This window comes from Crinia signifera, chromosome 12, assembly GCF_055691185.1.
Source record: "Crinia signifera chromosome 12, ASM5569118v1, whole genome shotgun sequence".
Taxonomy (NCBI): Eukaryota; Metazoa; Chordata; class Amphibia; order Anura; family Myobatrachidae; genus Crinia; species Crinia signifera.
Window position 1 is genome coordinate 64,521,963 of NC_139228.1, and position 27,316 is coordinate 64,549,278.

A 27,316-nucleotide genomic window follows, 5' to 3' on the forward strand; every position below is an offset into this window, starting at 1 on the left:
AATAACCAATTTAAAAGTTATTTACACCAGTATTATGAATTTTAGTTTTCACTGATGGAGAGTGCCAGCTATACACAGGCGCCATACTGTATGTGCATGGGTAAAGCATCAACAGCTAAACCATAAATGAGATCATTCCAGTGATTTATTAGTCTACATTCTCAAGACTATTGGTTCAACCCACAAACTGGCTGACTAGGCGGTGTGTACACTTTTAAGAAAAGGATTAAAGCCAAGTCACATATATTTACAGAGTATTGATTAAAAAAATATGTTTATCTATAGGACGGAAATGGGTGTCATTATTAGCACAAAGCCCTAGGAACATCCTCTGATGGCTCAAATTGGTGTTTATTTAAAAAATATATATTTTTGGTGTACATCTAGGATCTTCTTGTACCTTCAGGTCACATGACAACCAGAGTAAATTCTAGCATTACGGTCCCATTTACAGCCATCAATTTTCTGACTGTTCTTTGTGGCTACATATTACTCCAGCATCTTCTTGGTGATTACAGTTGTGTTTGCCGATCTCCTTGTGTTTACATTCCAGTAGGGTCTTCTCCTTTCCGGTGCAGTCAACATCATCGAGAAGGATCCGAAGATTCCGTCCTTCCCCGAACTCTCCTTGCTTGGCGGCTTTTATAACAATTGGGAACCCTAACTGGCGGCACACCACTGTTGCTGCCTTGGTGTTCCATAAGTCATCACAAACTGTTCCCCACTCTCCATTGATGAAGATCTCCACCCTCCCACGGTCAGGTCTCTGGCTGTTCGCCAGCCGCACCGCTCCATTACGTACTTCTGAAGAGCTTGGTTTAGAATCTCCACCACCGTGTTTACTTTTCCTTCTATTACCTCTCTTCTCGCTGCTCTTACCGCCTTTCTTTGGCTTCGGTAGTCTTGTTGTGGTTGGCCTGGCGGTTGTGGTGACAGGTATCTTTTTCTCACCTTGCATGAGCTTTAGTAGCTGGTCCACCCAATCTGGTGTCAAACTTGGAGGTGGCTGAGCAGTACTCTTGACCCGGCCTGCAGGCTTTGACGTAGGCTTAACCTTCGGGCGCTTAGTGGGATTGGTTTTTATGATTAATTCTGCGAGGAAAAAAAAAAAAGTTGGATGCATTGCCCAATATATAGTGTTTTATACCACAATTTTTCTTCATACACCTGCTTTGCATTAAGTTAAAATTTCAGCTACTTGAAAAATGTATCCATAGCTTAAATACTTTACACTGCCATTAACATTGCCTCTGATTTGCTAAGGTTTGTACCGGCACTTGAAAACTGGATACACAGATATCTTTATATACATATACTGTTTATATTTTTAAACTTCTAGATACTTTAGACTTTCCTTAACTTTTGAACTGAAATGCTGATAAAAGTTATTATAAAGGTTTTAATTTTTATTACAATTTTTTATGATAAACGCTATGATCACATATAGTACAGACACCACAAAAAAAAAAAAACACCACAACCCTAAGAAAGTTAATAATCTACATATATTTATTGATAGACAGATAGAAAGAAAGAAAGAAAGAAAGAAAGAAAAGGCTAACTACTCCTCACTTCCTAGGTGAACTCCTGCTAGTAACCACTAGAGGCCACTCAACAGACCAAATTACTCCTTTGTGTGCTAAAATATGTCGTAACAGAGAGTGAAAGCAATTTTTGCAGGGACACTGATCTGTTTTAAACTTATTGTATACGGAGAGAGGGAGCTGTAAAAACAGAGTTTGGCGGTAGGAACAGAAAGGGACGGGGGGGGGGGCGGTTGTGAGATAAAAACTGTCACAGTTCAAAGTGAAAGTAAAAACTGTCACAGCTCAAAGTGAAAGTACATTGCAGAAGCTGTCATTGTGATGGAGTTTTAACTAATATATATATATATATACACCTCTGATGAAAACCGTTTATTTTGGTTGAAACAGCTGTCAGGTGTACAGCTGTCATTGTGTGCAATCATGTTTGTACAATAAATCAACTTTTCTTCACCATCCACCCGTGTGCCGGTTCCTATCATTCTACAACCAAGGGGGGTAAGTGCTTTATTTATTTATTTATTTACAGTTTCTTATATAGCGCAGCAGATTCCGTTGCACTTTACAATAGTAGACAGTGATAAGACAAACTGGGTAACAACAGACAGACTTGGAGGTAGGAGGGCCCTGCTGCAAGCTTACATGTTCTAAAACTTTATGTTCCTGGCACCGGGATTTTTTCTATTTAGAGTGCCATCCTGCAAACCAAAAGTATATATATATATATATATATATATATAATTATTATTTACACACCTGCGCAATTCGCTTTTCGTGCATGGGGTGTCACTCTGCGCTCTCACTTCTTGCACCATCTTGTCTATTTCTCTGTACAGAGATACAGGCCAGAGTGTGCTAGAAGCACAGAGGAAGCTAGCGACAGCCCAGGCAGGTAAGAGGAGCTGCGTGGGCTGTCACAGGTGCAGGGTTCTAGAATAAACAATATCTGAAAGACCACGGAATCATTTTGTTTGTAAAAAAAATAAAATAATGCATCAATATTTTTTTTTCTAACGGCCTAAATGTTGCATTTCTTCAGGATTTGCCCTTCGTCACCTCCTATGTGAATAATCTGCATCCTGTGAGCGCTGATCCAGGAACTAAGGCTGCTTCACTCACAGCAGCGCCCAGTCATTGCCCATGTAGATCTCTGGAATAAGAGATGATCCTATGGAAAAGATCTTCGGGTACTTGTGTATTATCTGAAATGCAATGCAATGCAATGCGATTTTTCATTGTAAAGACCAGATTTTTAATTGTATAGTCACCCAGGGGTGATTTCATACCCCCACTATCCAACTACACATGGACTAGAAGTTATATAGTGTGGCGAGCGCAGCGAGCCTCCTTGCCCGAAGCGTGGCGAGCGCAGCGAGCCCCGTGAGGGGACGCGGATTACTTTACATGTATTCTGCGTCCCCTCACGGGGCTCGCTGCGCTCACCACGCTTCGGGCTCGGTGGCTCGCTGCGCTCGCCATGCTATGTAAAATCAACTCCATGCGAAGTTGGATAGTGGGGGTATGAAATCACCCATGGGTGACTATACAATTAAAAATCTGGTCTTTACAATGAAAAATCGCATTGCATGAATTGTATGCCACTATATTGCACGCAATGCGATGCAACGCAAAGCGATGCAATACAATGAAAAAATCGGGCGCCCAGATATTACACAAGTACCGATCTTCGTTGCCAAGACAATCAATTCAGCTCGGAGAACTATTCTCCAAGCAACTACATACGCCAATGGTCACAGGACCAGAGGCAACTTCTTTCTGCAAACGTCTGCTGCAACAATACCCGCTCTGAAGGCACCAGAACAAAGCTCGCATCACCATAAAGAGCAGTAGGGGGAGGAGTTAGGGAGCAATAGAGAAGTGTTTTATAGTGGGCACAATGGACAGAGAACTGGGAATTGTGATACTGTGAACTATTACACACAGACAAGCATTTATCAAGCAGCCTTAATAAGATTGCAGATTCAGAAGGTCGACACAAGCAAAAGGTCAACAAGGAAAGGTCAACATTAGTTTTTTTTTTTTAAGAGGTCGACATGGACACTGTATTGTACTGTATTGTGTCCCCTCGCATGTCTCGCCATGCTTCGGGCATGGTGCCTTGTTGTGCTTGCCATGCTTCGGGCACGGTGCCTCGTTGCGCTCCCCATGCATCTGGCACGGTGCCTTATTGCACTCGGCACACTATTATATTCTCTCTGTATACTCACTGGGATGGTAAAGTATGCACAAGTCAGTTTTTGTAAGAAAAATAAAAACCTTATGTCAATGTTTTCCATTTCGACATTTTGGTTGTGTCAACCTTTTTCATGTGTTGACTTTTGGCCTGTCAACCAACAGTGGTTGTCCTATTGACTGTCCGCCTTTGTACTGTTGAGCTTGTCCACCGCATAACGACGTGGCCTTATTTCCGCCTGGCACAACTCTAATATTCCCGTATTTAATTATTGGTGATGTGCAGCTGCACACCTCACCCGCAATTACTGTATAGCAATGTTGTAAAAGGTCCTGTACACAACTGCAGCCCGGACAGTGTAATGGTTAGCATTACTACCTCACAGCATTGAGGTCATGGGTTCGATTCCCACCATGGCCTTAACTGTGTGGAGTTTGTATATTCTCGCCGTGCTTGCGTGGGTTTCCTCTGGGTACTCCGGTTTCCTCCCACAATACAAAATATACTGGTAGGCTAATTGGCTCCCAACAATATGACCCCTATAATATCCATGTGTGTGTGTGTGCATGTGGTAGGGAATACAGATTGTAAGCTCCACTGGGGCAGCGACTGTACAGCACTGCGGAATATGCGTGCACTATATAAATAACAGATAATAATAATTATAGGTGCACTGCTGGCGGATGTGGGGAGTCAGTCAGAGTTTTTTCTAAATGGAGTACCCTTACAGAATTGCTAACGTACCCCATGGTCCACTTTAATTTGGTGACTGTGGGGCACTTGGCTGTGGTGGAGGGTTACTGGCCTTGGGTCTTCTGAAGACCACCCTAGTTGAAAGGCACGATTGGACACATTGCCATTACACAGTAATATTAACTCTGACTATTTTCATAATTCTCTGGATCTAAATGCAGCAACCGTACACAGCCCTCCCCTCCTGAAGTGACAGCGGACACTCACACAGGCACAGCAAGGATCTCTTGAGGGAGGGGCATATACTGTAGTACTACTGTAGAAGTATCAGTCATGACTTCCACCACCACATCTAGATAAAGACTTGCATGTGGTTAAATGGTTGAGATCCCCAAATGTTTAATAGCAAAAATGAGATTTATGTCTTACCTGTTAAATCTCTTTCTTCAAGGACATCAGGGGCCACAGGGATTACAGTGGGTAGAGAGTGGGTCACGAACCACTGTAATCCCTGTGGCCCCTGACGTCTGCCGCAGAAGAAACAAATTCCCCTTCAGAGATGTTTGCGAGAATTATCCCAACTTACTTTCTTTCGCTACAAAAGGGATAGTGGCAGATTTCGTCTTGACCGGTATTGGCTGGTAGTGGCATTTGCCGGGCGGAGCCCTCCTGTAGAGACAGATAGAGCTTATTATTGCACGTGATAATTTGAGGATAAAACAGGAGCTTTTGGGGTATCGGAAGTAATTTGCAGGGATCAGCAAATCAGCTTCTAACTTTAATTTATCTAGCACAGTCTTTAAAATGACAGAAGCTGATTGGTCAATAGTAGATGGGAAATCCTGACATTCAAAAGGAAACCTTCAGGTTAGTATTCTTGTACACACGGTAACATCACCACATGGGAGAGGCTGCCACTTAGAGGTGCATCATATGTAAATATTCATGAGGCCACTAGGGGTTACTGAAATAAAGGCAATTTCCTCATGAATATTTGGTCACATTGGATGAAAAGTCCATTTTATAGGCTTAGAAACGTATTTCGTGATACGGTCCAATCACATTCACCTTGAGGTATCCACGATCTTGTACACGACACCCGTGGCGGACGTGGCACTCGGTATACCGGTGGACATGAAGTAAAGTTCACCTGAAAAAAAACCCACAAATATCAGGGTCATCAGATGGGATGGGATGGGGGGGGGGGGGAGGGTTGGGGGAGACCACATTTTTTCTGATACAACCCAAAAAACAGCTGTTATGGTACGCACGTGCTGTCAATAATAGCTCGATTTCTAATTAGCTATCATTGCTGAAACACCCCTGATGCACTACCAATTTATTTCCAGTCCAATCAGACACTAATGCCGTGTTCTCACTGCGAGTGAGAAAGACACGGCTTTAACCCGGCATTAAAATGCCGGGGACTGACGCGCTGGACCCCCGTTCTCACTGCAAGGCAAATTCCCGGGTGAAGAAGTTCTACCCAAGAATTTGCCTTTAAACACGGGTTTTTTGGCAGTGTGAACGGGTCATCCCGTGTCTGCATATCCGGATCTCAGACACGGGTAAAAAGAAGGGTTTTACTGGTGTATGAAATCCGGATATGCGACCCGTTCACACTGCCAAAAAATCCTGTGTTAAACGGAAAATTCCCGGGTCTACATGCTAGACCCGGGAATTTGGCTGCAGTGCGAATGGAGTATTACTTTACTTAAAATAAGGCCAAATAATGAATAATTAAAAAAAAAAATAGCCAATGGCGGTCTGCTCAGTGAAGGACACACAACACGCGACTACCAGGCATAACCGTGCCCCTTTTTTGTGCACACAGGGTGAGGGATGCCAGTGCTGAATTATAGCTAAATTCCCCCCTGCTCCATGATGGGGGAAAAAAATTATTAAAGTGCAAAGTGGTTTAAACCATGTACTATTAGTGGATTTAAAAAAAAACTTTAATAGGAATCTACAAAGTTTAAAATGACCAGTTTCCACCATTCATATTCTGTAGAAGCTTTTTTTTTAACTTTCTTTTGTTGCACGTTTTAAGACAAGCCCATATGTGCTGTGTTATTGGTGCCATAAATGGGGCTAACCAGGGGATAAATTTTTTTGTAAATCTATATAATAAGTTGAAGAGTGTGTGTGTGTGCGTGTCTGTTGCATTGTGGGCACACCGTGGAACTCAGAGCCGCCAAATTTGGCAACAAGGTACCTCTGGACCCGGTGGTGTGCACCTCATAGCCGTTTTTGGAAAATTTCACTTCGAAATTTTAAAAAACAACAAGTTTTAATTTTCCTTCATTGATGATCTGGGGAAAAGATTGACTATCTTGGAAATCGTTGACGGAGGAACAACTCCACACCTGATTACATTGCTGTCATTGAGTATGAATGACACATTCTAACATTATGGTGAAGGCTTTAAACAATTAGGAATAATTGAGGATATACATAGACCACACATCACACACACATTGTACATGCACACACACAGTACACCACATATGCACACATAGCACACAACACACATATATATACGTAGCACACCTCACACACTTACACATTCGGCAGACACACACAACACAACACACACATATAAACGTAGCGCACCTCACACACTTACACATTGGACAGATACACACTACAAAACACACACATAACACACCACATGCAGTACAACACAAACTAATATACACTACAACACACACCCAAAAACAGTACAACAAACACACAGAACACACACACTTAAACATTGTGCAGATACAGAAACACACAAAACACACACACTTAAGCATTGAAAGGATATGCACAGCACACTACACACATATATACGTAGCGCACCTCACATTCGGCAGATACACATAACACACGGTACAACACACACACCCACATTCACTACAACACGCACCCAAAAACAGTACAATACACAGAACACACACACAAACATTGCACAGATACACACAGCACACTACACACACATTTATACGTAGCACACCTTACGCACTTACACATTGGGCAGATTAACACAACACACACATAACATACCTCTAACAGCACAACACACACCCACATTCCCCACACACACCCAAAAAAACAGTACAACACACAAAAAACACACTTAAAAATTGCACAGATACACAAAGGCACAAACACACACATACACATACTGTATATACATAGCACACTTCACACACTTACGCAATGGTCAGAAAAAAACAACACACACAACCACATACAGTAAATCACACACACAAAAACAGTACAACACACACAAACACAAAATAATATTCCGTTTATTTAACAGTCTGTACGGCAAATAAAAACTGTACCTAATGTACCTTTTTTCCCCATATCCGTCTCTGCGCTCCCCGGCCAGTTGCACTGAGAAATCTTTGTCCTGGCCAATGCACCCGTTGATCAATACAAAGTGGGTACACTGCACTCACCCTGTTAGTAAGTTGGATGTTAGGCACTGCTCTGCCTTAAGGGTTTCCCAGACTCTTTTGGTTCATAGATAATGTTTGGTCGATGGGCATGAGCGCTGCATTTATTTGTTTGAATGTTATAAATGTAAGAAGTTGAAGAATAAGACTGAGATGAAGATTTGTCACATTATAGTGTACAATTTACTCAATAAATCGTGAAATAAATATGTGTACATAGAAATACAATCAAGAAATGAAAGTAGGATTAAAATATAAATTCTGATTCAAACTGATAATTGTTTGGATGGGGTGGGTTGCGAAACAAATCTATAGGTGGAGGGGGCACAGATATTGTGGGCATAATTGGCATTTGGTACACCTACATGGGATCCCCAGTTGATAAGAATTTTTCACTACAGTGTCACCGTAGGGGTATTTTCAATTGGGGTTCAGGTGGTCTTTTAAGGACCCCTTAACAATCCAGTTGGTCTCTTCTCCTGTTAACACCAATTATGCCCACAATATCCACCTATAGATTTGTTTCGCAACCCACCCCCATCCAAACAATTATCAGTTTGAATCATAACATGTTCTTTTTTAAACCTACTTTCATTTCTTGATTGTACTTCTATGTACACATATTTTTTTCACGATTTATTGAGTAAATTGTACACTTTAACATGGCAAATATTTATCTCAGTCTTATTCTTCAACTTCTTACACTCCAAACCTTATCAATGCACCCATTGATGATTGCGATGGCTGGATCGGTGGATTGGCCCAGCGGGTGTAGGGAAGAATTTGGCCCATTGCACCTGTTCCCAGTGGTGCATTGCAGTGGTGCGGGTAGCGTGCGTCGCGTCATGACGTCATGTGGCCGGGCCCGCGGACCTGCTCCCACACTAAGGGGCTGCCCCACTGTTTGGTAGAGACACCCGATGCATGTGCTTTACAGATCTCCAGACCTCAGAGACTTCTGCAGGAAGGATCGGTGAGGGGATCGGCAGTGGCAGGGAGCGATACATTTTTTACTAATTATGGCGTGGCAAATAACGCCCACCCCGGTCTCCACGCACTCAGCACCTGTAATTACACGGAATCGGTACATCTATCAGAATGAACTTAGGTCTATAGTCATTAGGTCGACCCCACTAGGTCGACTGGCAGGAAGGTCGACCTGGTTTAAGGTCGACATGGGCCAAGGTCGACATGACTTTAGGTCGAATTTGCATAAAGGTCGACATGAGGAAGGTCGACTGGTCATAAGGTCGACATGGGTTTTTCACTGTTTTTTTTTATCCGAATGTCGACACAGTCGACATGGACACAGTTGGCAATGAGAATCGGACCCTCGCATAGCTCGCTTTGCTCGCAATGCTTCGGGCACGGTGGCTCGCTTCGCTCGCCACAGCTTTAATAACCTCCTCCACGCCCTAGTGGATGGTAGGGCATGAAATACCGCCTGTCGGCACATGTCGGCTCAAAAAACAGTGAAAAAGCCCATGTCGACCTTATGACCAGTCGACCTTCCTCATGTCGACCTTTATGCAAATTCGACCCTAAGTCATGTCGACCTTGGACCATGTCGACCTTAAGTCAGGTCGACCTTCCTGCCAGTCGACCTAGTGGGGTCGACCTAATGACTGTAGACCTAAGTTCATTCTAATAGATGACCGCTTCCCAATTACACACCCTAGAAACTGTACCATTGACAGTATAGAAATGGAGGTGTGGCCACGTTCCTTTCTGATTTTGTACCTATTTCTGAACCTCAGATATTGGAGGGTATGTCATAGGTGCTAAATCTCAGGAGTGGATGTGGAATTCATCAACACATACAAGTTATCAACTCAGGAGCGTTGTGTTTCAAACAACACCACACCTGATTTAATTGCCGTCATCGATGAGTATCAATGCAAACACATTCTAACATTAAGGTGGAATCTATAACAAATTACAGTCTTTGGCACAGCATACTGTAAGATGGCATTTTTAACCAAATTTGGAAATAAAAGAACCCCAAGGTTTTCCCGGGCAACGCCGGGTGGGTCCGCTAGTAGAATATAAATGTAACTCTATTGTCTTCCTCATCCAATGAAATAAAACCATAACGTACAAAATTCCCAGTAGCCTTCTAGTTTTCTTTAAAACATAAAAAGGTGGGCTTTAAACAGTAACGATATTGTTAAAGATTTGTTTCAGACATAAATCTCTTGCCCTGTACACATACATCGATTTTTCCAGATTTTCGATTAGATTTTGCTTATAGAAGCAAAATCAAATCGAATCCTAAACGAAATCGAATGGTTTTTGTGTCACTTTCGATCTGACAGAAAAATCTACTGTGCAGCTTTGGAAATATCGAATTCGATCTAGTAAATCGAATTTGTACAATGTACCATGAATGTATATCGAATTCGATATCTAATGCAAAAGTACAGATCTAATGCCAAATCTAATGGGAAGATCTCATGCCAGATCTAATAGAAAATCGAATCTAACATCGAATCAAAAGCAAATCGATGTGTGTGTGTACGGGCCTTATCTCAGCAGAACCTGTCCATGCTCCCTGTAGATTTCCGTTCCTACTGTACATTGTATTCCTGGAATAAGTAGCGCAGGAGAGATCGCATCTCTTGCAGTAAGCAAAGGTAAATAGTGACACATCTTATATAATGGGGCGGTACATTCTCTTCTCAAAGTGAGACCAAAGAGGTGAGAAATTGCGTATGCTCAAACGATCTCTAGAGGTTATGTATAAGTTTCTTCCTAACATTCTAAAAAGCTAAATCAGGACACATATAGGCCACTCCCAGATCCAAAAAACAACCGCCCCCATCAACATAATAAGTAACCGTACGTTTCCAGAACAAATCTTAATTTATATGCTGCAGGGATGAGCGTATGAGTTATCCGGACCAGTGTCGGACTGGGGCATGATACGCCTGCTGGGGAAATGCATATTTATGGGTGTGGTAATACTCCAAAGGGAGAGACTCGCCACACCCATTCGGCTTGGCTAGCCATAATTTTGCATGGGTTGAGTAAATTAATAAATATATATAGTAAATATATATAGTAACTACATGCATGATAAGGTATCCAGTTGATGATTCGACATTGTTTAGGTCGACTACTATTGGTCGACAGTTAGTTTGTCGACACGTGAAAAAGGTCAACATGGCCTTGATCAACATTGATAAAAGATCGACACAATCAAAAGTTTGACATGTCATTGGTTGACACAGGAAAAGGTTGTCACAAGTTTTTCATGTTTTGTTTTTTTTTGTTCTTGCTTCACTATCCAAGTGGGCATAGGAGAATAGAATAGTGTGCCAATCGCAGCGAGGCACCTTGTCCGAAGTGCGAGGGGACGTGGTACACTTATGCGGTGTCCATGTCGACATTGACATCAATAAGGTAGACAGGAGATTTTCTAATTTTTTGTGTCTACCATGTCCATGTCGACCCAAAGCTTGTGTCAACCTTCTGTCAATGTCGACCTAGGATATGTTGAGCATTCTTAGGTTTTGACCTAGTGACTGTCAACCTAGACATAGTCTACCATCTATACAGTAACCGAAACAAAGGGGGCTCATACCTGTACCCTGCCTATGGTTTTAGGGATCATCAGCAAGCCTATACCCACCACCAACCAGGACAGGGGAAGGGTTGTGCAATGCCGGAATGAGCCTCTACCCACAGTTGGTTCTGTCCTGATCAGTTTTTTTTTTGGAACCAAATTGAATTTCACCAAGATCAACATAACAGGTGCTACAGCGACGGAAGCGAGCGGGAGACGTTCTACACCTCCGGCAGAAAGCCGACAGAGAGGGGTGAGAGTAGCACACATTTATATGCGATTCCATCACCGGCAAGTGCTAGAACATTTTTGTTCATCCAGTTGAAAACTTATATAATTTACTCATCAAATGCTCAGACCCAGACAGCGCAGAGAGATAAACGCCACCCGCTGTGAATAGCCGATTTGGGTTTTTTTTTATTTGAGAAGGACATGAAAGGCTGTTGTAAAGGGCAGAGCCTGACAGAACAATCTGCCAGTGGAAATATCTGTCATTCCGTAACTCTCAAGTATGAATTCACGCATCACAGCGCAAACAGGCGCCACAGAGTCACCTGCTACACAGAAATGTCAGCAACACAAGGAGTTGCTGTCACAGGAATATATATATGTATATTACTGTATTACAGTATATTACTGTTGTACATGAGAACTCAGTTTATCCTCTATATAATGCACTTTTAATTTTCCAACGTAGTCCCCATCCCTTTCCACGCCTGTGCGCCAACGCTTGACGAGTCGGGAAAACCCGTCGGAGAAGAAAGCTAGTGGTTGTCGACAACAGGACTGAACGGCAGCTTTCACCTCGTCGTCAGAGCTGAAGTGTTGACCCCTAAGGTGGTCTTTTCAGGTCAAAGTCGCAGGGCGCAAGGAAGGGGCTGTACAGTACGGGTGGGGCAGAACCTCCTTGAACTGCAGGTGCTGCAACCCTCTTTCCGAAGATGAAAGAGCACCATAAGGGTCAACACTTCAACTCTGATGACAAGGTGAAAGCTGCCGTTCAGTCCTGGTGTTGACAACAACCACCAGCTTTCTTCTCCAACGGGTTTGCACGACTCATCAAGCGTTGGCACACATGCGTGGAAAGGGATGGGGACTACGTTGAAAAATTCATAGTGGATTACATAGAGGATAAACGTAGCATGTACAAAAAAAAAAAAACCTTCAAATGGAGGCATTACTTTTCAATCCAGCCTCTTTTCTAATAATTATTTTTGGATGAGAGGAGATATATTTGGTTGCTTACAAAGTGTATAAATTATATTGCAGAGAACTCTATTTAATAAAGACCTTTAAAGAACACAGGAAAAAACGATATGACATGAATATAATTATGCACGGATTCCTTAATATTGATACGAGATGACAGGATTAACTCCTTCAGTGGTGTTTTTTTTTAGGGAGCACTCCCCACTGGGTGAGTTTTTTATGGGGAGTGCTCCCTACAAAAAAAAAACAAAAAAAACACAGTCTCCCCGGGTCCGGGCAGCGCCACAGAACTGTCAATCAGCCGCTGCCCGGCCCTGCACCCCGACACCCCGTCCCTGCCTCCGGCAATCGGCTTGTCATAAGCCGGCGCCGTAGGTTGTAATAGAACAGTTGGGGAGGAGGGGGTAGGAGGAGGCGCGGCGGAGGGGAGGGAACCGGCACTGAAGCTGCCTGAGTTCAGCGTTTAACTCAGCAGCGCTGCCCGGCTCTAAACAGTGGCAATCCCGAGAATTTTCCGGGCTTGCCAGACTGGGTACTGAGGCACAGCCTGGAAAATTCTCGGGATTGCCACTGAAGGGGTTAAAGAGCCAACATGACCTGCCCCTACCATAAGGCTGGTAACGGTTCTCGTGATAGCCTCTAAACATGTACCAAGTGGTATCACAGGGTCTGAGAACTCTCAAATTGGGCCGATACTAGCCCTAGCATATAACTGTGACAGCATTCGCTATATCAAGTTGTCGGAGTGTGACTCAATATGAGCCCCCAAGATGACAGAGACATAAAGAAAAAACTGAAATGCAATAGAAAAATAAACAATGACATTGTTATAGTTACCTGACTCATCCTCAGCAAAGGAGATGATGTACTGGTAATAGTTATTAATAAGGTTGGGGAACATGCACGTCTGGCCTGTCCCCATGCAGATCTCTTGGTACTGCCATTCCCCCGTATTGGGGTTCTCTCTCAGAGACATCAATCGTCTGTAATACACAAAAGGACAGGTTCAGGCTGGAAGCTTATTTAGCACATTGGGGTAAATTTACTAAGATGGGAGTTCTATTGAAGATACTATCAGATTGGGCACCCATAGCAACATCCCATGTGAAATAGAACTCCCACCTTAGTAAATGTACCCAATTATGTCAGTAATACAAGATAGTTATGCCCAATAGCTTTCATTAAAAAAAAAAAAACTTACCCACTCATAAAATCTCCAAATATGTACAGTCCATTTAAATTTGGATGCTGACATCCTCTGTACACATATCCTCCAGTGACCGATTTCCCGAGCTTATGGGGATAGGCGAAAATTGGAAGGACATCGTCTACGGAGAAAGATATTTGTTGATTTACAACGATTAGACATTTCATGCATTTTTTCAACATGTCTGCTTCAACAATCATTTATCAACGAGTGATAAAACAAACTGCGTACAATAAACAATAAACGGTGCTCCAGCCAATTACGATAAACGGTGCTCCAGCCAATTACGATAAACGGTGCTCCAGCCAATTACGATAAACGGTGCTCCAGCCAATTACGATAAACGCTGCTCCAGGCAATTCGATCTCAACTGTCCTTTTTCAACAGTTACGAGTTGAACACATGACAGAAGCTGATTGGCTGGATCTCCATTTCTCATAAGCAATGAGTTTTATCGCTTGTTGATTAATAAGCCTCATAATCTGTGATAATACAAATTAAAGAAGTTGGACACAACAATACCATTGCAAATAGACCAATTTAACCCTTCACTGTCAAAGACCGCTGGTTGTTTTCTTGTATCCCAATCATTAATAGTTAGGGGTAAATTTACTAAGATGGGAGTTCTATTGAAGATGGGATGTTGCCCATAGCAACCAATCAGAGTCTACTTCTAATTCATTTAGCACCATCTAGAATACAATACATAGAATCTGGTTGCTACGGGCAACATCCCATCTTCAATAGAACTACCATCTTCGTAAATGTACCCCTTAGACTGTTAGCTCTGCTGGGCAGGAATACCCATCAGCTTCAACCAGTCCTGATTAAATGGTATGGGGTCATATAGTCAACATCTATATTCATCTAAAATGCCGGCATTGGAAACTGTTGAAATGGACAAAATGTCAACATAGTTAAAAATGTAAACATTACTATTAGGGTTATTAAGAGGCACTTCGGTACTTGTTTCCTAGCACGGCGCCCATCGCATACCATACTTAGTGGTATGCGATGCGTGCAATGCGATATCCATGTTAAATTAACAGGAGTGCTTGTACAATGAACTATCGCATAGCATTGCATGCCAGCAAATGGCATGCGATGCGATTTTTAATTGTACAAGCACCCTGATGGGTGCTTATGTTAAATGCACCCTCATTGGTAACGCCACCCCCACTATCAACGCCAATCCGAAGCGTGGTGAGCGCAGCAAGCCCACGAGGGGCGGCGGTACGCATCCTCCGACCTTTTCATACCCCCACTATCCACATCGGCGAAGTGTGGCGAGCGCAGCGAGCCCCGTGAGGGGACGCGGAATATGAGCCTGAAGTGTAGCGAGCGCTGCGAGCCCCGCGAGGGGACGCGGAATACATGTAAAATAATCTGTGTCCCCTCGCTCGCCACACTATCTAAGTTCAAATCCACGCCGACATGGATAGTGGGGGTATGAAAAGGTCGGAGGATGCGTTGATAGTGGGGGTGGCGTTGCCAATGGGGGTGCATTTAACATTGAACACCCCCATCAGGGTGCTTGTACAATAAAAAATTGCATCGCATTCATCGCATGCTGCTATATTGCATGCGATGCAATTGTATAAGATGTACTACGATCAAAATTGGGGATAGGAAACAAGTACCGGCACTTCTGACATTAACATGCCGACATTGACATTCTGAAATCATTAAAATAGCCATTAGTGTTTACAAAATATAATATCAACCATTTATACATCAAATTTCCATATCACAATGTATATAATAATAATAATACAACAGCCGCAGCAGTCTGGCAGAACCGCAGAAAATGGTCTTTTAAGGGCCCATACACACTATAACATAATCTTTCCAATCTGGCTGGTTGGAATAAAAATTTGGAAATTTCTGTGATCTAATGAAAATAAACTATTTGCTCCCAAAAAGCTGCAAAATGGACAAAAACATCATCTGCACAATTGTCACTTGCTCACAGAAATTGCCAGATTTTCATTCCAACCAGACAGATTGGAAAGATAATCTTATAGGGTATGATTCTCTAGTGATCGCCCCCGTTCTGATGGTGGGGATGTCTGTGAATGTGCGTATTTGTGCATGTGCGGACCCCCTTTGCGAACGCCTTCGGCTACCATCACACTTGCCAAGGAGATCACACGGGTAGGGGAGTGCGAGGGGCGGGAGGGGGGCGGACACCGGCACGGAGCAGGGGAACACTCTGCGTTTTATGGACCTCCTCATGAAAACACTGGGCATTATCCTGGGAACGTAGGTGGGCTGATGCCTGCTTGGGGCAGACCGCTGGCATCACATGACTTCGCCCCCTCCTCGACGGATTCCGACGGAAATAAAATAGTCAGTTTAGACTGACTTTTATTACCGAAGGGGAGAGAAAGCATTCGATGGTCGGCGTTTGGCCGCTGCTAGGCGAGCTGACCTGAATTAGGCCCATAGTGTGTAGGGGCCATTACACTGGGCATTGGCTAGGTCACAACAAACACCTGTTCTGGTTCATCAATCTGTCACAGGTGTAGGATGTGATGGAGTCGTGTGGTGCTCTGGAACTATAGACAGACCAGGAGATGATGGGATAAAACGGGCCGGTTTAATCAAAGACTTATTCATCTATAAAACAGAAATGGGCAACACTCAAATACTTCTTCGTGAAAGAAGAGCCAATAGTAATTAAAGCAAAGTTCTTGAAAGAAACTTGGACGCGTTCCGCCGCCCCTATCGGGGCTCGCTGCGCTCGGCACACTTCGGGGAGGCGTGGATAGTGAGGGGGTGCGTTAAACCTATTTTTGGAACATACAATCATATTATTGTATACCTAATGTTATGGCATCGCACACCCTATAAAATCACATGCGATTTTGCGGGACATGCGATGCCATGCCATGCGATATACTGGGGTACAATGCCCATAGGAAAAAAAAACATTACAAAAAAATGCATTGCATGCTGCTATAACAGCCCATGCGATGCGATGCGATTTCCCTACGGTGCCGTACGTAGGAAATCTGGGCACCATGCTAGGAAACAAGTACCGAAGAGTGTTTGCACATGTGCATTTCTGCGCAGCTTACCAAGTCAATTAGAATGACCCCCTATGAATAGACAGTCAACAGATGGACACCTTATGGTCAACAGGCATTAGGTCAAAAGGGCCAAAAGTTCGACATGGCATATATTTGAGGGGTGACTGCAGCGAGGGGCCTTGCATGAAGATTAGAGAGTGGAGCGAGTCCATGAGGGTCTATGTTACTAATCATCAATCATCACAGGTGATGAAAACCACAAAATGACACTAAACAACATAAAAACTCATTTCAACCATTTCCCTGTTGGCCATGCCCGAGAATAATGAGTTAATACTGAACGCCATGTCACAGGTCATGTCAACAGGAGAATGCTGACACAGTAGTAATGTTGTTTGAGCATTTTAACCGTTTCGCCATTATAACTTTAATGCTTTATTGTAAAGCATCACGTGTTAAGTTATGATGCCGACACAGATAAAAACTTACTTACCCGTTACTTCTAGACACATGGGGGTAAATTGACTAAGATGGAAGTTCTACTGAAGATGGGATGTTGCTATTGGCAACCAGTCAGATTCTATCTATTACATTCTAGAAGGTGCTAAACAGTAGCATCTGTGTGGTTGTTCATAGCAACATCCCATCTTCAATAGAACTTCCATCTTAGTTAATTTCGCCCATTAGATCATTGGGTCGACTTGGCTTAGGTTGACACATGAAATAGGTCGACATGGCTAAGGTTGACACAATCATTAGGTTGACAACGGGAAGGTCGACATGAAGTTTTCATTTTTTTTGTCCCAAATGTTGACATAGTGACATAGTGGACAACGCTTGTCGACCTAATATGGGTCAACCGAATGACTGTATTTCAGAACAATACTAGTGTGGCCACCTTAAGCCTCCTGAGATCTTCTCAGACTTTACACCTCCTTTGCTGGCACATGCTAGTCACTAAGCCAGTGGAGACCTTATCAGTGGCGGATCCAGGGGGGGGGGGGGGGGGGAGCTGCAGCACAGTTCAAAATTCAAATAAGGGAGCCAAACCCACTGCCAATGAGACAGTTTGGAAAGGCAGTTGGTGGCAGTTGCTGGGCCTCCCCTATTTGAATTTTGAACTGTGCTGCAGGCCCTCCCCTGGACCACACCCAATATATTTTGGACTTTACCCAATATACTTTCGCTAATGAATTGCTTTAATGATCGGCCAATGGACTCCTCAGGAACTCTGCAACAATCATTATCTCCGGAGATGTGTTCTCCAAATAATTAAGTGCATATTGCTCTATAATTATGATCGGTGTGTACAAAGCTACCGTGCGGTAAGATGACATTACCTAGTGAGGAATTGGCGCATAGTTTTTTATCATAGCAGCTGAATCCTTCCCTGGCTCTCCAGCCATAATTTTTTCCTCTCTCTACAATGTCGACTTCTTCAAATTTATTCTGTCCTACATCTCCGCAGAACAGGCGTCCTCTCCCCTCCTTTGTCTGGGGGTCTCCCCTATCAAAAGAGCAGCGCCACATGTTCCTCACCCCGTAAGCATAGATTTCGGGCCGGGCGATTGGGTCATCGATAAATGGGTTGTCCGGCGGGATTCGGTAGAGGGGGCCGTGATTGTTGTGGTTGACATCGATGCGCAGGACTTTGCCCAATAATGCAGACCTGGAAATGACAAGAGAAGAACAAATAAAGATGTGTGACAAAGATAAGGCGGGGGGGCATATTAACGTCACCGCCATAGAGTGGCGGTTCATATAGAAAGTTGGTAGTCTGTATATAATCCGTACTGTGCGTGCGGTGTACAATGGCTCCTCAGTCAGGGAGCCCTACACCACCCGCCTTGAATTAAGCCTGAGCAGGTGCCCATTGATTATGCCATCGGCAATGTAGCACCTGCCCAAAATTTCTGGGGAAGCTAGCTGACCTATGAGAGCAATTGGTTGCTAGTGTCTAAATGGACATCACTGGCATATTCTCAGGAGGATCGGGACCCACTGGCACACCGGTTACCTTACTTCTAAAACCTCTGCCCGGCCACCCGTCAATTACCCGAAATTTTTGGAGTGCCGGGTAATTTTGCTTGGTGCAGCCTGACCTCAATTCACACCACTCGCAAATTACCAGGTTAAACATTTTCAACCCGGGAATTTGTTGAAAAACCCTGGTTTTTCTGTGGTGTAAAAGGGTCAACACAGGTCTGAAATCCCAGCTCACCAACCCTGGTCAAGAGCAGGGTCAGAGTGCCGGGATTTAAGACCCGTGTGGACCCTTTAACACCAAAGAAAAACCCGGGTTTTTCAGCAACTTCCCTGTTGAACATCTTTAACCCAGTAATTTGCTTCTGGTGTGAAAGGGGTATAAGGTGCATCCGAGGTCACCAAAGGAAAGAAAAGGATTAAGAGTCACCAACTAGGCATGCTTAGCAAGTTATGCAGATATAAAGGTTCTCTTATAACTCTGAGGTCAGAGAGAATTGAACAAAGTCATTTTAAAAAGCCCTTTTTGAATAAAGCTATTTCTTTTACCATCTAAAGGTCGTTAAATAATTTATATTCAAATTGAATGTATTATGAGAGTTTTTTGTTTATGTTAAGTGCAACACATCACCAGATCCAGGTCCAGCGAAGAGGTGACAAAACCCCACCGGTTCCGGTTCAGTACCCCTGAGCGAGCCCCGGTAACTCTCTTGTGGACACTAGATGGCGCCTGACGGAGCTCCATTCAGACGCACACACTCCAACTACGCCCCTCTACACGCACACACGCTCCAGCATGACAGAGCTCTCGGCATCTCTGTCCTTCTATTGGTCTGGTAGTTCTGTAAAAAAGATAGAACCACTTCAATGATTCCCTGTTTCTTACAGAAGAGCTGCTGTTACAATTGGGTATGAGTCATAGGGTCGACTGCATTCTTCAACAGGCCTTACGTCGACACAAGCATTAGGTCGACAATGGGACAGTCAAACAGTCGACATTCGGTTTTCACAGGTTTTATCCCAAATGTCGACATGGTAACATGTCCCCTCCCTTTGACCCTTTGCTCATGACAAAATATTGTTCGTACCGACCAACTACATGTCAACCTATTGACTGTTGACCCAGTGCATCAGAACTTATAGTACATCTGCCGCCCTGCCTCCTATATGGCCTGACTTTACATGTAGTAACACGTGCGTCTTATTTTCACTTTCTAACATAGGGCCTGATTCTGTTTCACTCGCAAAAGCAAACTCACTCTCTAATGGGCAAAACAGGGGCGTAACTATAGCACCGCAGCCCCCGCCACCGCGGGGGGGCGCTGTGCATGTGGGGGCGCCGGGGGCTGCGGTGCTATAGTTACCCCCCCCAATCCCCCGCAGACTTACGTATCTCGCTGGTCCCGGCGGCTCCGTTCTTCTGATGAGGACCACCAAAAAATGGCCACCCCCATATAGCACAGGGTTCTCTGAAACTGTCTGCTGTATGGGGGCGGCCATTTTGTGGTGGTCCTCAGCAGAAGAACTGAGCCGCCGGGACCAGCGCAGCGCGATAGGTAAGACTGCGGGGGAGGGGGTTAGCATAGGCGGCGGGGCGACGGGGGGGGGGGGTGTGCTTGACGGGGCGGCGGCGGGGGGTGGGGGCGCCCAAAACGTAGCTACGCCACTGGGGCAAAACCATGCTGCACTGCAGGGGGGCAGATGTAACATGTGCAGAGAGAGTTACATTTGGGGTGTACTTCGAAGTGAGATCTATATTGCAGTGTAAAAATAAAGCAGCCAGTATTTACCCTGCACAGAAACACAATAACTCACCCAAATCTAACTCTCTCTGCACATGATACATCTGCCCCACCTGCAGTGCAGCATGGTTTTGTGCATTAGAGAAAGAGAATTTGCTTTTGCGAGTGAACCAGAATCAGGCCCATAATTCATTTAATAAAAAAAAAAAGTAAAAAAAAAAAAGTTGTTTGCTGCAATTAAAACAAATTAGTGAATAACTAAAAAAAAAAACCCCAACCATTCTGAGACCGCTTGTAGGCGACATTACCAGGAGCGAGAAAGGAAGAATGAGTACACTCGTATCAAATTACAACAGTCCATCTGAATTAATATATCCAGGGGGTAAATAGCTGATTCTCAGCACATCGTAGCAGAAGTCGCCCCTTAGGACATACGTGGGTGTTCTTACTTGTTCTGCGCATTTCCAAACTTCCCAAACGGATCTCCTGCCATGCCTCCGTCCCCGATGAATATGTAGAGATAGCCGTCCTCCCCAAACAGCAGCTCCCCGCCATTGTGATTGGATGCCGGCTCCTCCACCTCCAGGATTATCCTAATGAGCAACACTAGCAGTGTTAGGGATATATCATCTTATAGAGGCACGCAGGAGAGAAACAAACGGAATGTCATTGTAATAGAGATACACGTAGACATATATACTGTATATCTACCATGGCAGAAATGGCCTGCTCCAATAGGAAATGTTCCCCGACTACTGCTGACCTGCTGTCAGTCAAGCACTGGCCGTTCCTTCTTATTCACATGTACTATTTATCAAAGTCTGACTTCGCCGTTTCCAGTTTTCCTAGCTGCTGCAATTAGTCTTTTCACCTATTTACGATGATGCGTAAATTCGCGCATGTGCAGACCCCAGAAGCAAACGGCTTTGGGGAGTTTCAAACGCGCCAAGCCGTTGACTCCAGAGGGGGCGGTCGGGGACGGACACCAGTCCGTCGCATGAAAACGCCCAGCATCAGTGCCCGCCCCCTTTTTGGCGGACAACGGAAATAAAGGTCAGTAAAGACTGACTTATTTCCGAAGGGTAGGGGAGAGAAATCACTCGATGGTCGGAGACAAGGGGATGTGTCCGCATCCTCACGCATGGTACCGAGGGGATTCGGCAGCGGCGGTGGTCGTGCGTTTGGCCCGTCAGCGTCTATGGGCTAAATAGCATATGTACGCTGCTTACTGAGCCTTACTAGAGGGAGGAAGATTCAGGGGAAATGTGAGGAAGTATTTTTTCACAGAAAGAGTAGTAGATAAGTGGAATAGCCTCCCAACAGAGGTGGTAGACACAAATACAGTAGTACAATTTAAACATGCTTGGGATAAGCATATTGATATCCTTACATAAAAATAAGGATCAAATATGGTTTGAGGTAACGTGTTTAAAAAAAGGGGCAGACTAGATGGGCCAAGTGGTTCTTATCTGCCGTCAAATTCTATGTTTCTATGTTACTGAATCACACCCTTATTTTAAGCCTTAAGGCATGGGTCCTCAAACTGCGGCCCTCCAGATGTTGTGAAATTACAAATCCCAGCATGCCTTGCCACAGTTTTGCTATAAGGGAGTGTTAAAACTGTGGCAAGGCATGCTGGGAGTTGTAGTTTCACAACATCTGGAGGGCCGCAGTTTGAGGACCCATGCCGGTACTTGTTTCCTAGCACGGCCACAAATCTTGGCCATCGGGGGTAATTTTAGTGGCCTGCGACGCGACTGACGCGATGCCCCCGATTTTTCCATTGAAATGCATTCAAAACAGTGAAAATCGGGTCGGTCGCGTCGTGTGCGGCTAAAAATGCTTAAATGGTCCACCCGCGAATGGCCGCGATTTCCCCATAGGGAACAATGTTAAATGCCTCAAAAAAACCCCCTGACCAGTGAAATGTCCCCCCAAAAGTAGTTCACGCCACCCCGCGATGAACGTGAACCCGAAGCGTGGCGAGCGCAGCAAGTCCGCGAGGGGTGGCGGTACGCGTCCTCCGACCTTTTCATACCCCCACTATCCACTAGGGCGTGGAGTGAGAATAGAATAGTGTGGCGAGCGCAGCGAGCCACCGAGCCCGAAGCGTGGCGAGCGCAGCGAGCCCCGCGAGGGGACGCGGATACCTTCACAGGTAAACGCGTCCCTTCGCGGGCTTCACAGGTATCCGCGTCCGCTCGCCACGCTTCGGGCTCGGTGGCTCGCTGCGCTCGCCACACTATTCTATTCTCACTCCACGCCCTAGTGGATAGTAGGGGTATGAAAAGGTCGGAGGACGCGTACCGCCGCGCTCGCCACGCTTCGGGTTCACGTTGATCACGTGGTGGCGTAAACTACTTTTGGGGGGACATTTCAATGTTCAGGGGTGTTTTTGGCCCATTTACCATTGTTCCTATGATAATTTGGGTAAATTGAGCCATTTCCCATTGTTTCCTATGGGAAATCGTGGTCATCGCGGGTAAATTGAGGCATTTAACATTGTTCTCTATGGGGAAATCGCGGGCATCGCGTCTGGCCCATCGCACCCGATTTTTTTGCGCATGCGATGCCCGCGATGGTCCCGATTTTACCCCCGATGACCGCGATTATGATCGTTGTGGCCGTGCTAGGAAACAAGTACCCCCATGCCTTAAGGGCTACCATAGAGCCATATACCCTAGTTGTGGAATTCTGAGCATGACCTACGGACCCACATATCGACTCCCTGCCATCCATTTGGACCCCAATATTGCCCAATACACCCCTTCCTAGACAGGTCAATTAATTAAAGCTAAACAGAACTTCCATAGATGTATTTTGCAATAAAAATAGAAATTTGTATTATAGTTATAAAAAAACAAAACCATGAATCAAAATAAGGACACCAGGAGTACTCGCTATGTAACCCAGCCAATGCTTGCACAATTTCCTGGCATAATTCACCTATTATGGGAGAGGCTTGGCAGCAGAACTTGGCATCGTACCCATAGAATATCACGCAATAGTAAAGAAATAGACTACGGGCTTAGCAGCCTAGTGAAAATGGAAACTTACCTCTCAGAGCCATGGTCAATAGCATTCATGTCATGGGAGGAAATTCTGAACTCACTTATCCGGATTATTTCATCAAAGCCGATTTCCACCGAGTAGTAAACATAGACTTTGCCGTTGTGTTTAAAGTTTGGATGGAAAGCGATTCCTAAAAATCCACGTTCATCTCCTTCCCAGGGCGAGGTCAGAACGGCCTTAGAGATGTTTAAAAATGGCTGTTCCAGCCTGGAGCGGTCAGGGAGGTAGGCCCACACCAGGCCGACTTGTTCCGCCACAAAAAATCGGTGGGTGCCGTCATTGGCGTGGACCATGGCTACAGGATTTTGCAGGCCATTGGCGACCTCTTCCAGGCACAGCTGCAGACAGCCCTCAGGGTCCGCCGTCACTATGCCCAAATTCTGGGTGAGCTTTGTGTTCACCAACAAACGTGGGAAGCAGTAGTCGGTGTCGTCCAGCGTCAGGCGGCGGCAGAATTTCACCATGTTCCCTTCCAAGGCTAGCAAATCTTTGTCAGACGTGATGTGTCGGAACACAGGCCGGCACTTCTTCCAGACATCCACGCAGTAGTCCTCGCAAAGGCCGGCGATGCTCCGCACGGGGGTGCTGGGGTCTTCAGCATCGTATAAGTGGGCTGCATATGGAGAACATTCCTAGAAGGGAGACAAAAGTTAGCGGCAAATTACGCTAAGTGTACATTTGCACAATTATGGACATTTAGGGGCCTGATTCTGGTTGGCTCAGTAAGCTGTGAATATCGCAGCTTACCAAGAGCCAGAGAGGCCGCCCCGCCGAATGACCTCCCCATCCGCCGTTTTTTATCGCAACCATGCGAGGTGATGTGTAGCGAAGAGATGCAGCAAGAAATGCAGCAAAAATACAGTTTTCCGAGTATGGGCACCATTCTCCTATGTACCAAGCTCCAAAATGTGATACATTTCAGAGGACAGCCCTGGCGGGTAATGCCATCTTTACATGGAATTTCCTAATAAAATGGATTTATTTTCCCATTGTCCCTGAACCCACCATGGCGGTGCGCCTCACTCACAGAACTTTCAAACCTTAAAGTCCTTCTATCACAAATAGGGCTGCCATCAGGAATTTTGGGGCCCGGGACTCATTTCCAGTCGGGGCCACCCCCCCTCCGCACTTGACTTACCGTAACCCGGCTGCACTGAAATGCAGACCAGGCCTGTGCTAGAGCACCAGGGCAGAGAGCGACACCCCAGGTAGGGAAGAGGATCTGCAGTGGTTTTGATAGATGCAGAATGGTATAATGATCCCCAATAGTCCCGGGGTGCATTCCCCCGTCACATATGTAATACCTGTCACTTACTGCGCTATGTAGTTAGTCTGCCAAGGAGCCTTCCCCAGGCTTAGATGTGACCCATTCTCCTTCCTTTAGGCCCCCATCATGTGCTGCAATATATGTCTCCCAGGTGTACATGCTGGAATAGGAGGTTAGCTTCTATACTCTACATTCACTGCACAATGTATTCATATGCCAAATATACCTTTACCTGTATAATGTAACTTCCATCCCTTATAATACAGGGGTCCACTATACTGCCCCCCACACCATGTATCATCCCCAACTTCCCGCACATGTAGATGCCCACATCAAGCACAGCAAGTCCTGACCCAGCTCCTGCACCATGCAATGCAGCCATGCCCCCCGGGTGCCCAGCTCCAGTACCCTGCAATGCAGCTATGCCCCCCCCCCCGGATACCCAGCTCTGTGTACCCTGTAATGCAGCCATACCCCCCGGATGCCTGATCCTGCACCCTGTGATGCAGCCATACCCCCCCGGATGCCCAGGTCCTACACCCTGTAATGCAGTCATACCCCCCCGGATGCCCATGTCCTGCACCCTGTAATGCAGTCATACCCCCCCGGGTGCCCATGTCCTGCACCTTGTAATGCAGCCATACTCCCTGATGCCTGATCCTGCACCCTGTAATGCAGCCATACCCCCGGATGCCCAGATCCTACACCCTGTAATGCAGCCATGCCTCCCGGATGCCCAGATCCTACACCCTGTAATGCAGCCATGCCTACCGGATGCCCAGGTCCTGTACCCTGTAATGCAGCCATGCCCCCCGGATGCCCAGGTCCTGTACCCTGTAATGCAGCCATGCCTACCGGATGCCCAGGTCCTGCACCCTGTAATGCAGCCATGCCTACCGGAGGCCCAGGTCCTGTACCCTGTAATGCATCCATGCCCCCCGGATGCCCAGGTCCTGCACCCTGTAATGCAGCGATGCCCGGATGCCCAGGTCCTGCACCCTGTAATGCAGCCATGCCTACCGGATACCCAGGTCCTGTACCCTGTAATGCTGTGATGTTCCCCAGATTCCCAGGTCCTGTACCCTGTAATGCAGCCATGCCTACCGGATGCCCAGGTCCTGCACCTTGTAATGCAGCGATGCCCCCCGGATGCCCAGGTCCTGCACCCTGTAATGAAGCCATACCCCCTGGATGCCCAGATCCTGTGCCCTGTAATACAGCCATGCCCCCAGGATACCCAGGTCCTGCACCCTGTAATGCAGTGATGCCCCCCAGATGCCCAGGTCCTGCACCCTGTAATGCAGCCATGCCCCCTGGATGCCCAGATCCTGTGCCCTGTAATACAGCCATGCCCCCAGGATACCCAGGTCCTGCACCCTGTAATGCAGTGATGCCCCCCAGATGCCCAGGTCCTGCACCCTGTAATGCAGCCATGCCCCCTGGATGCCAGATCCTGTGCTCTGTAATACAGCCATGCCCCCAGGACACCCAGGCCCTGTACATTGTAATGCAGCCATGTCCCCAGGATGCCCAGGTCCTGCACCCTGTGATGCTGCCATGCCCCCCGGATGCCCAGCTCCTGCACCATGTAATGCAGCCATGCCCCCACTCACCTGGCACAGAATGTCCTGCACATGGGCAGCGCACAGCTCGTACCCGGACTCGTCCATGTGCCCCAGCACCCGGTAGAAGGTGTCCATGATCTCCCGGTCCCGGGCGGAGTCGCAGCAGCCGAACTCCTTGTACTGCACGCAGAAGGTCAGCTCCTGCGGGGGTCGGAACGGGGGCTTGAAGTCCAGACACTGCGGGTGCGGGAGCACGGAGCCGGGCAGGGAACAGAGCAGCAGCGGCGTGAGCAGGAGCCCAGCAGCCCAGGTTCCCATCCTGAGAGTCCGCTCTGCCCGCAGCAGCGCCCGGAGCTGAGCCGGATCATTCAGCTCGTCCCTCCCCAGTGATCTGCCCCCTCCAGCAGCTGCTGCTGTTGTACATTGTCCCGGTTATGTAATGCACAGGGCCGGCCCCCTCATACCCCGCCCCTTCTAATTTACCCCTCCTCCTACCCCACACTACACCCCATTGCCAGCCCTAATACCCCCTAATATACCCCTCCTCCTACCCCACACTACACCCCATTGCCAGCCCTAATACCCCCTAATGTACCACTCCTCCTACCCCACACTACACCCCATTGCCAGCCCTAATACCCCTAATATACCCCTCCTCCTACCCCACACTACACCCCATTGCCAGCCCTAATACCCCCTAATATACCCCTCCTCCTACCCCACACTACACCCCAGTGCCCCCCTCATACCCCTCCACTTGTAACATACCCTTCCTCCTACCCCACACTACACCCCAG

At 46.1% G+C, this 27,316-nt stretch overlaps 1 protein-coding gene across 1 annotated transcript; it reads right to left on the reverse strand.

Annotated features, from left to right (window-relative positions):
* Window positions 1-360: 360 nt before the first annotated feature.
* On the reverse strand, window positions 361-26,925 carry HHIPL1 (HHIP like 1). The gene is made up of 9 exons (XM_083167269.1): window positions 26,568-26,925; window positions 23,673-24,319; window positions 21,065-21,208; window positions 18,231-18,559; window positions 13,853-13,979; window positions 13,489-13,634; window positions 5,500-5,581; window positions 5,018-5,100; window positions 361-1,092 (listed from the first exon to the last, which is right to left on the reverse strand). The coding sequence occupies exons 1-9, from the start codon at window positions 26,835-26,837 to the stop codon at window positions 458-460; spliced, it is 2,463 nt and encodes an 820-aa protein (XP_083023395.1). The 5' UTR covers window positions 26,838-26,925; the 3' UTR covers window positions 361-457.
* Between the last annotated feature and the right edge of the window lie 391 nt (window positions 26,926-27,316).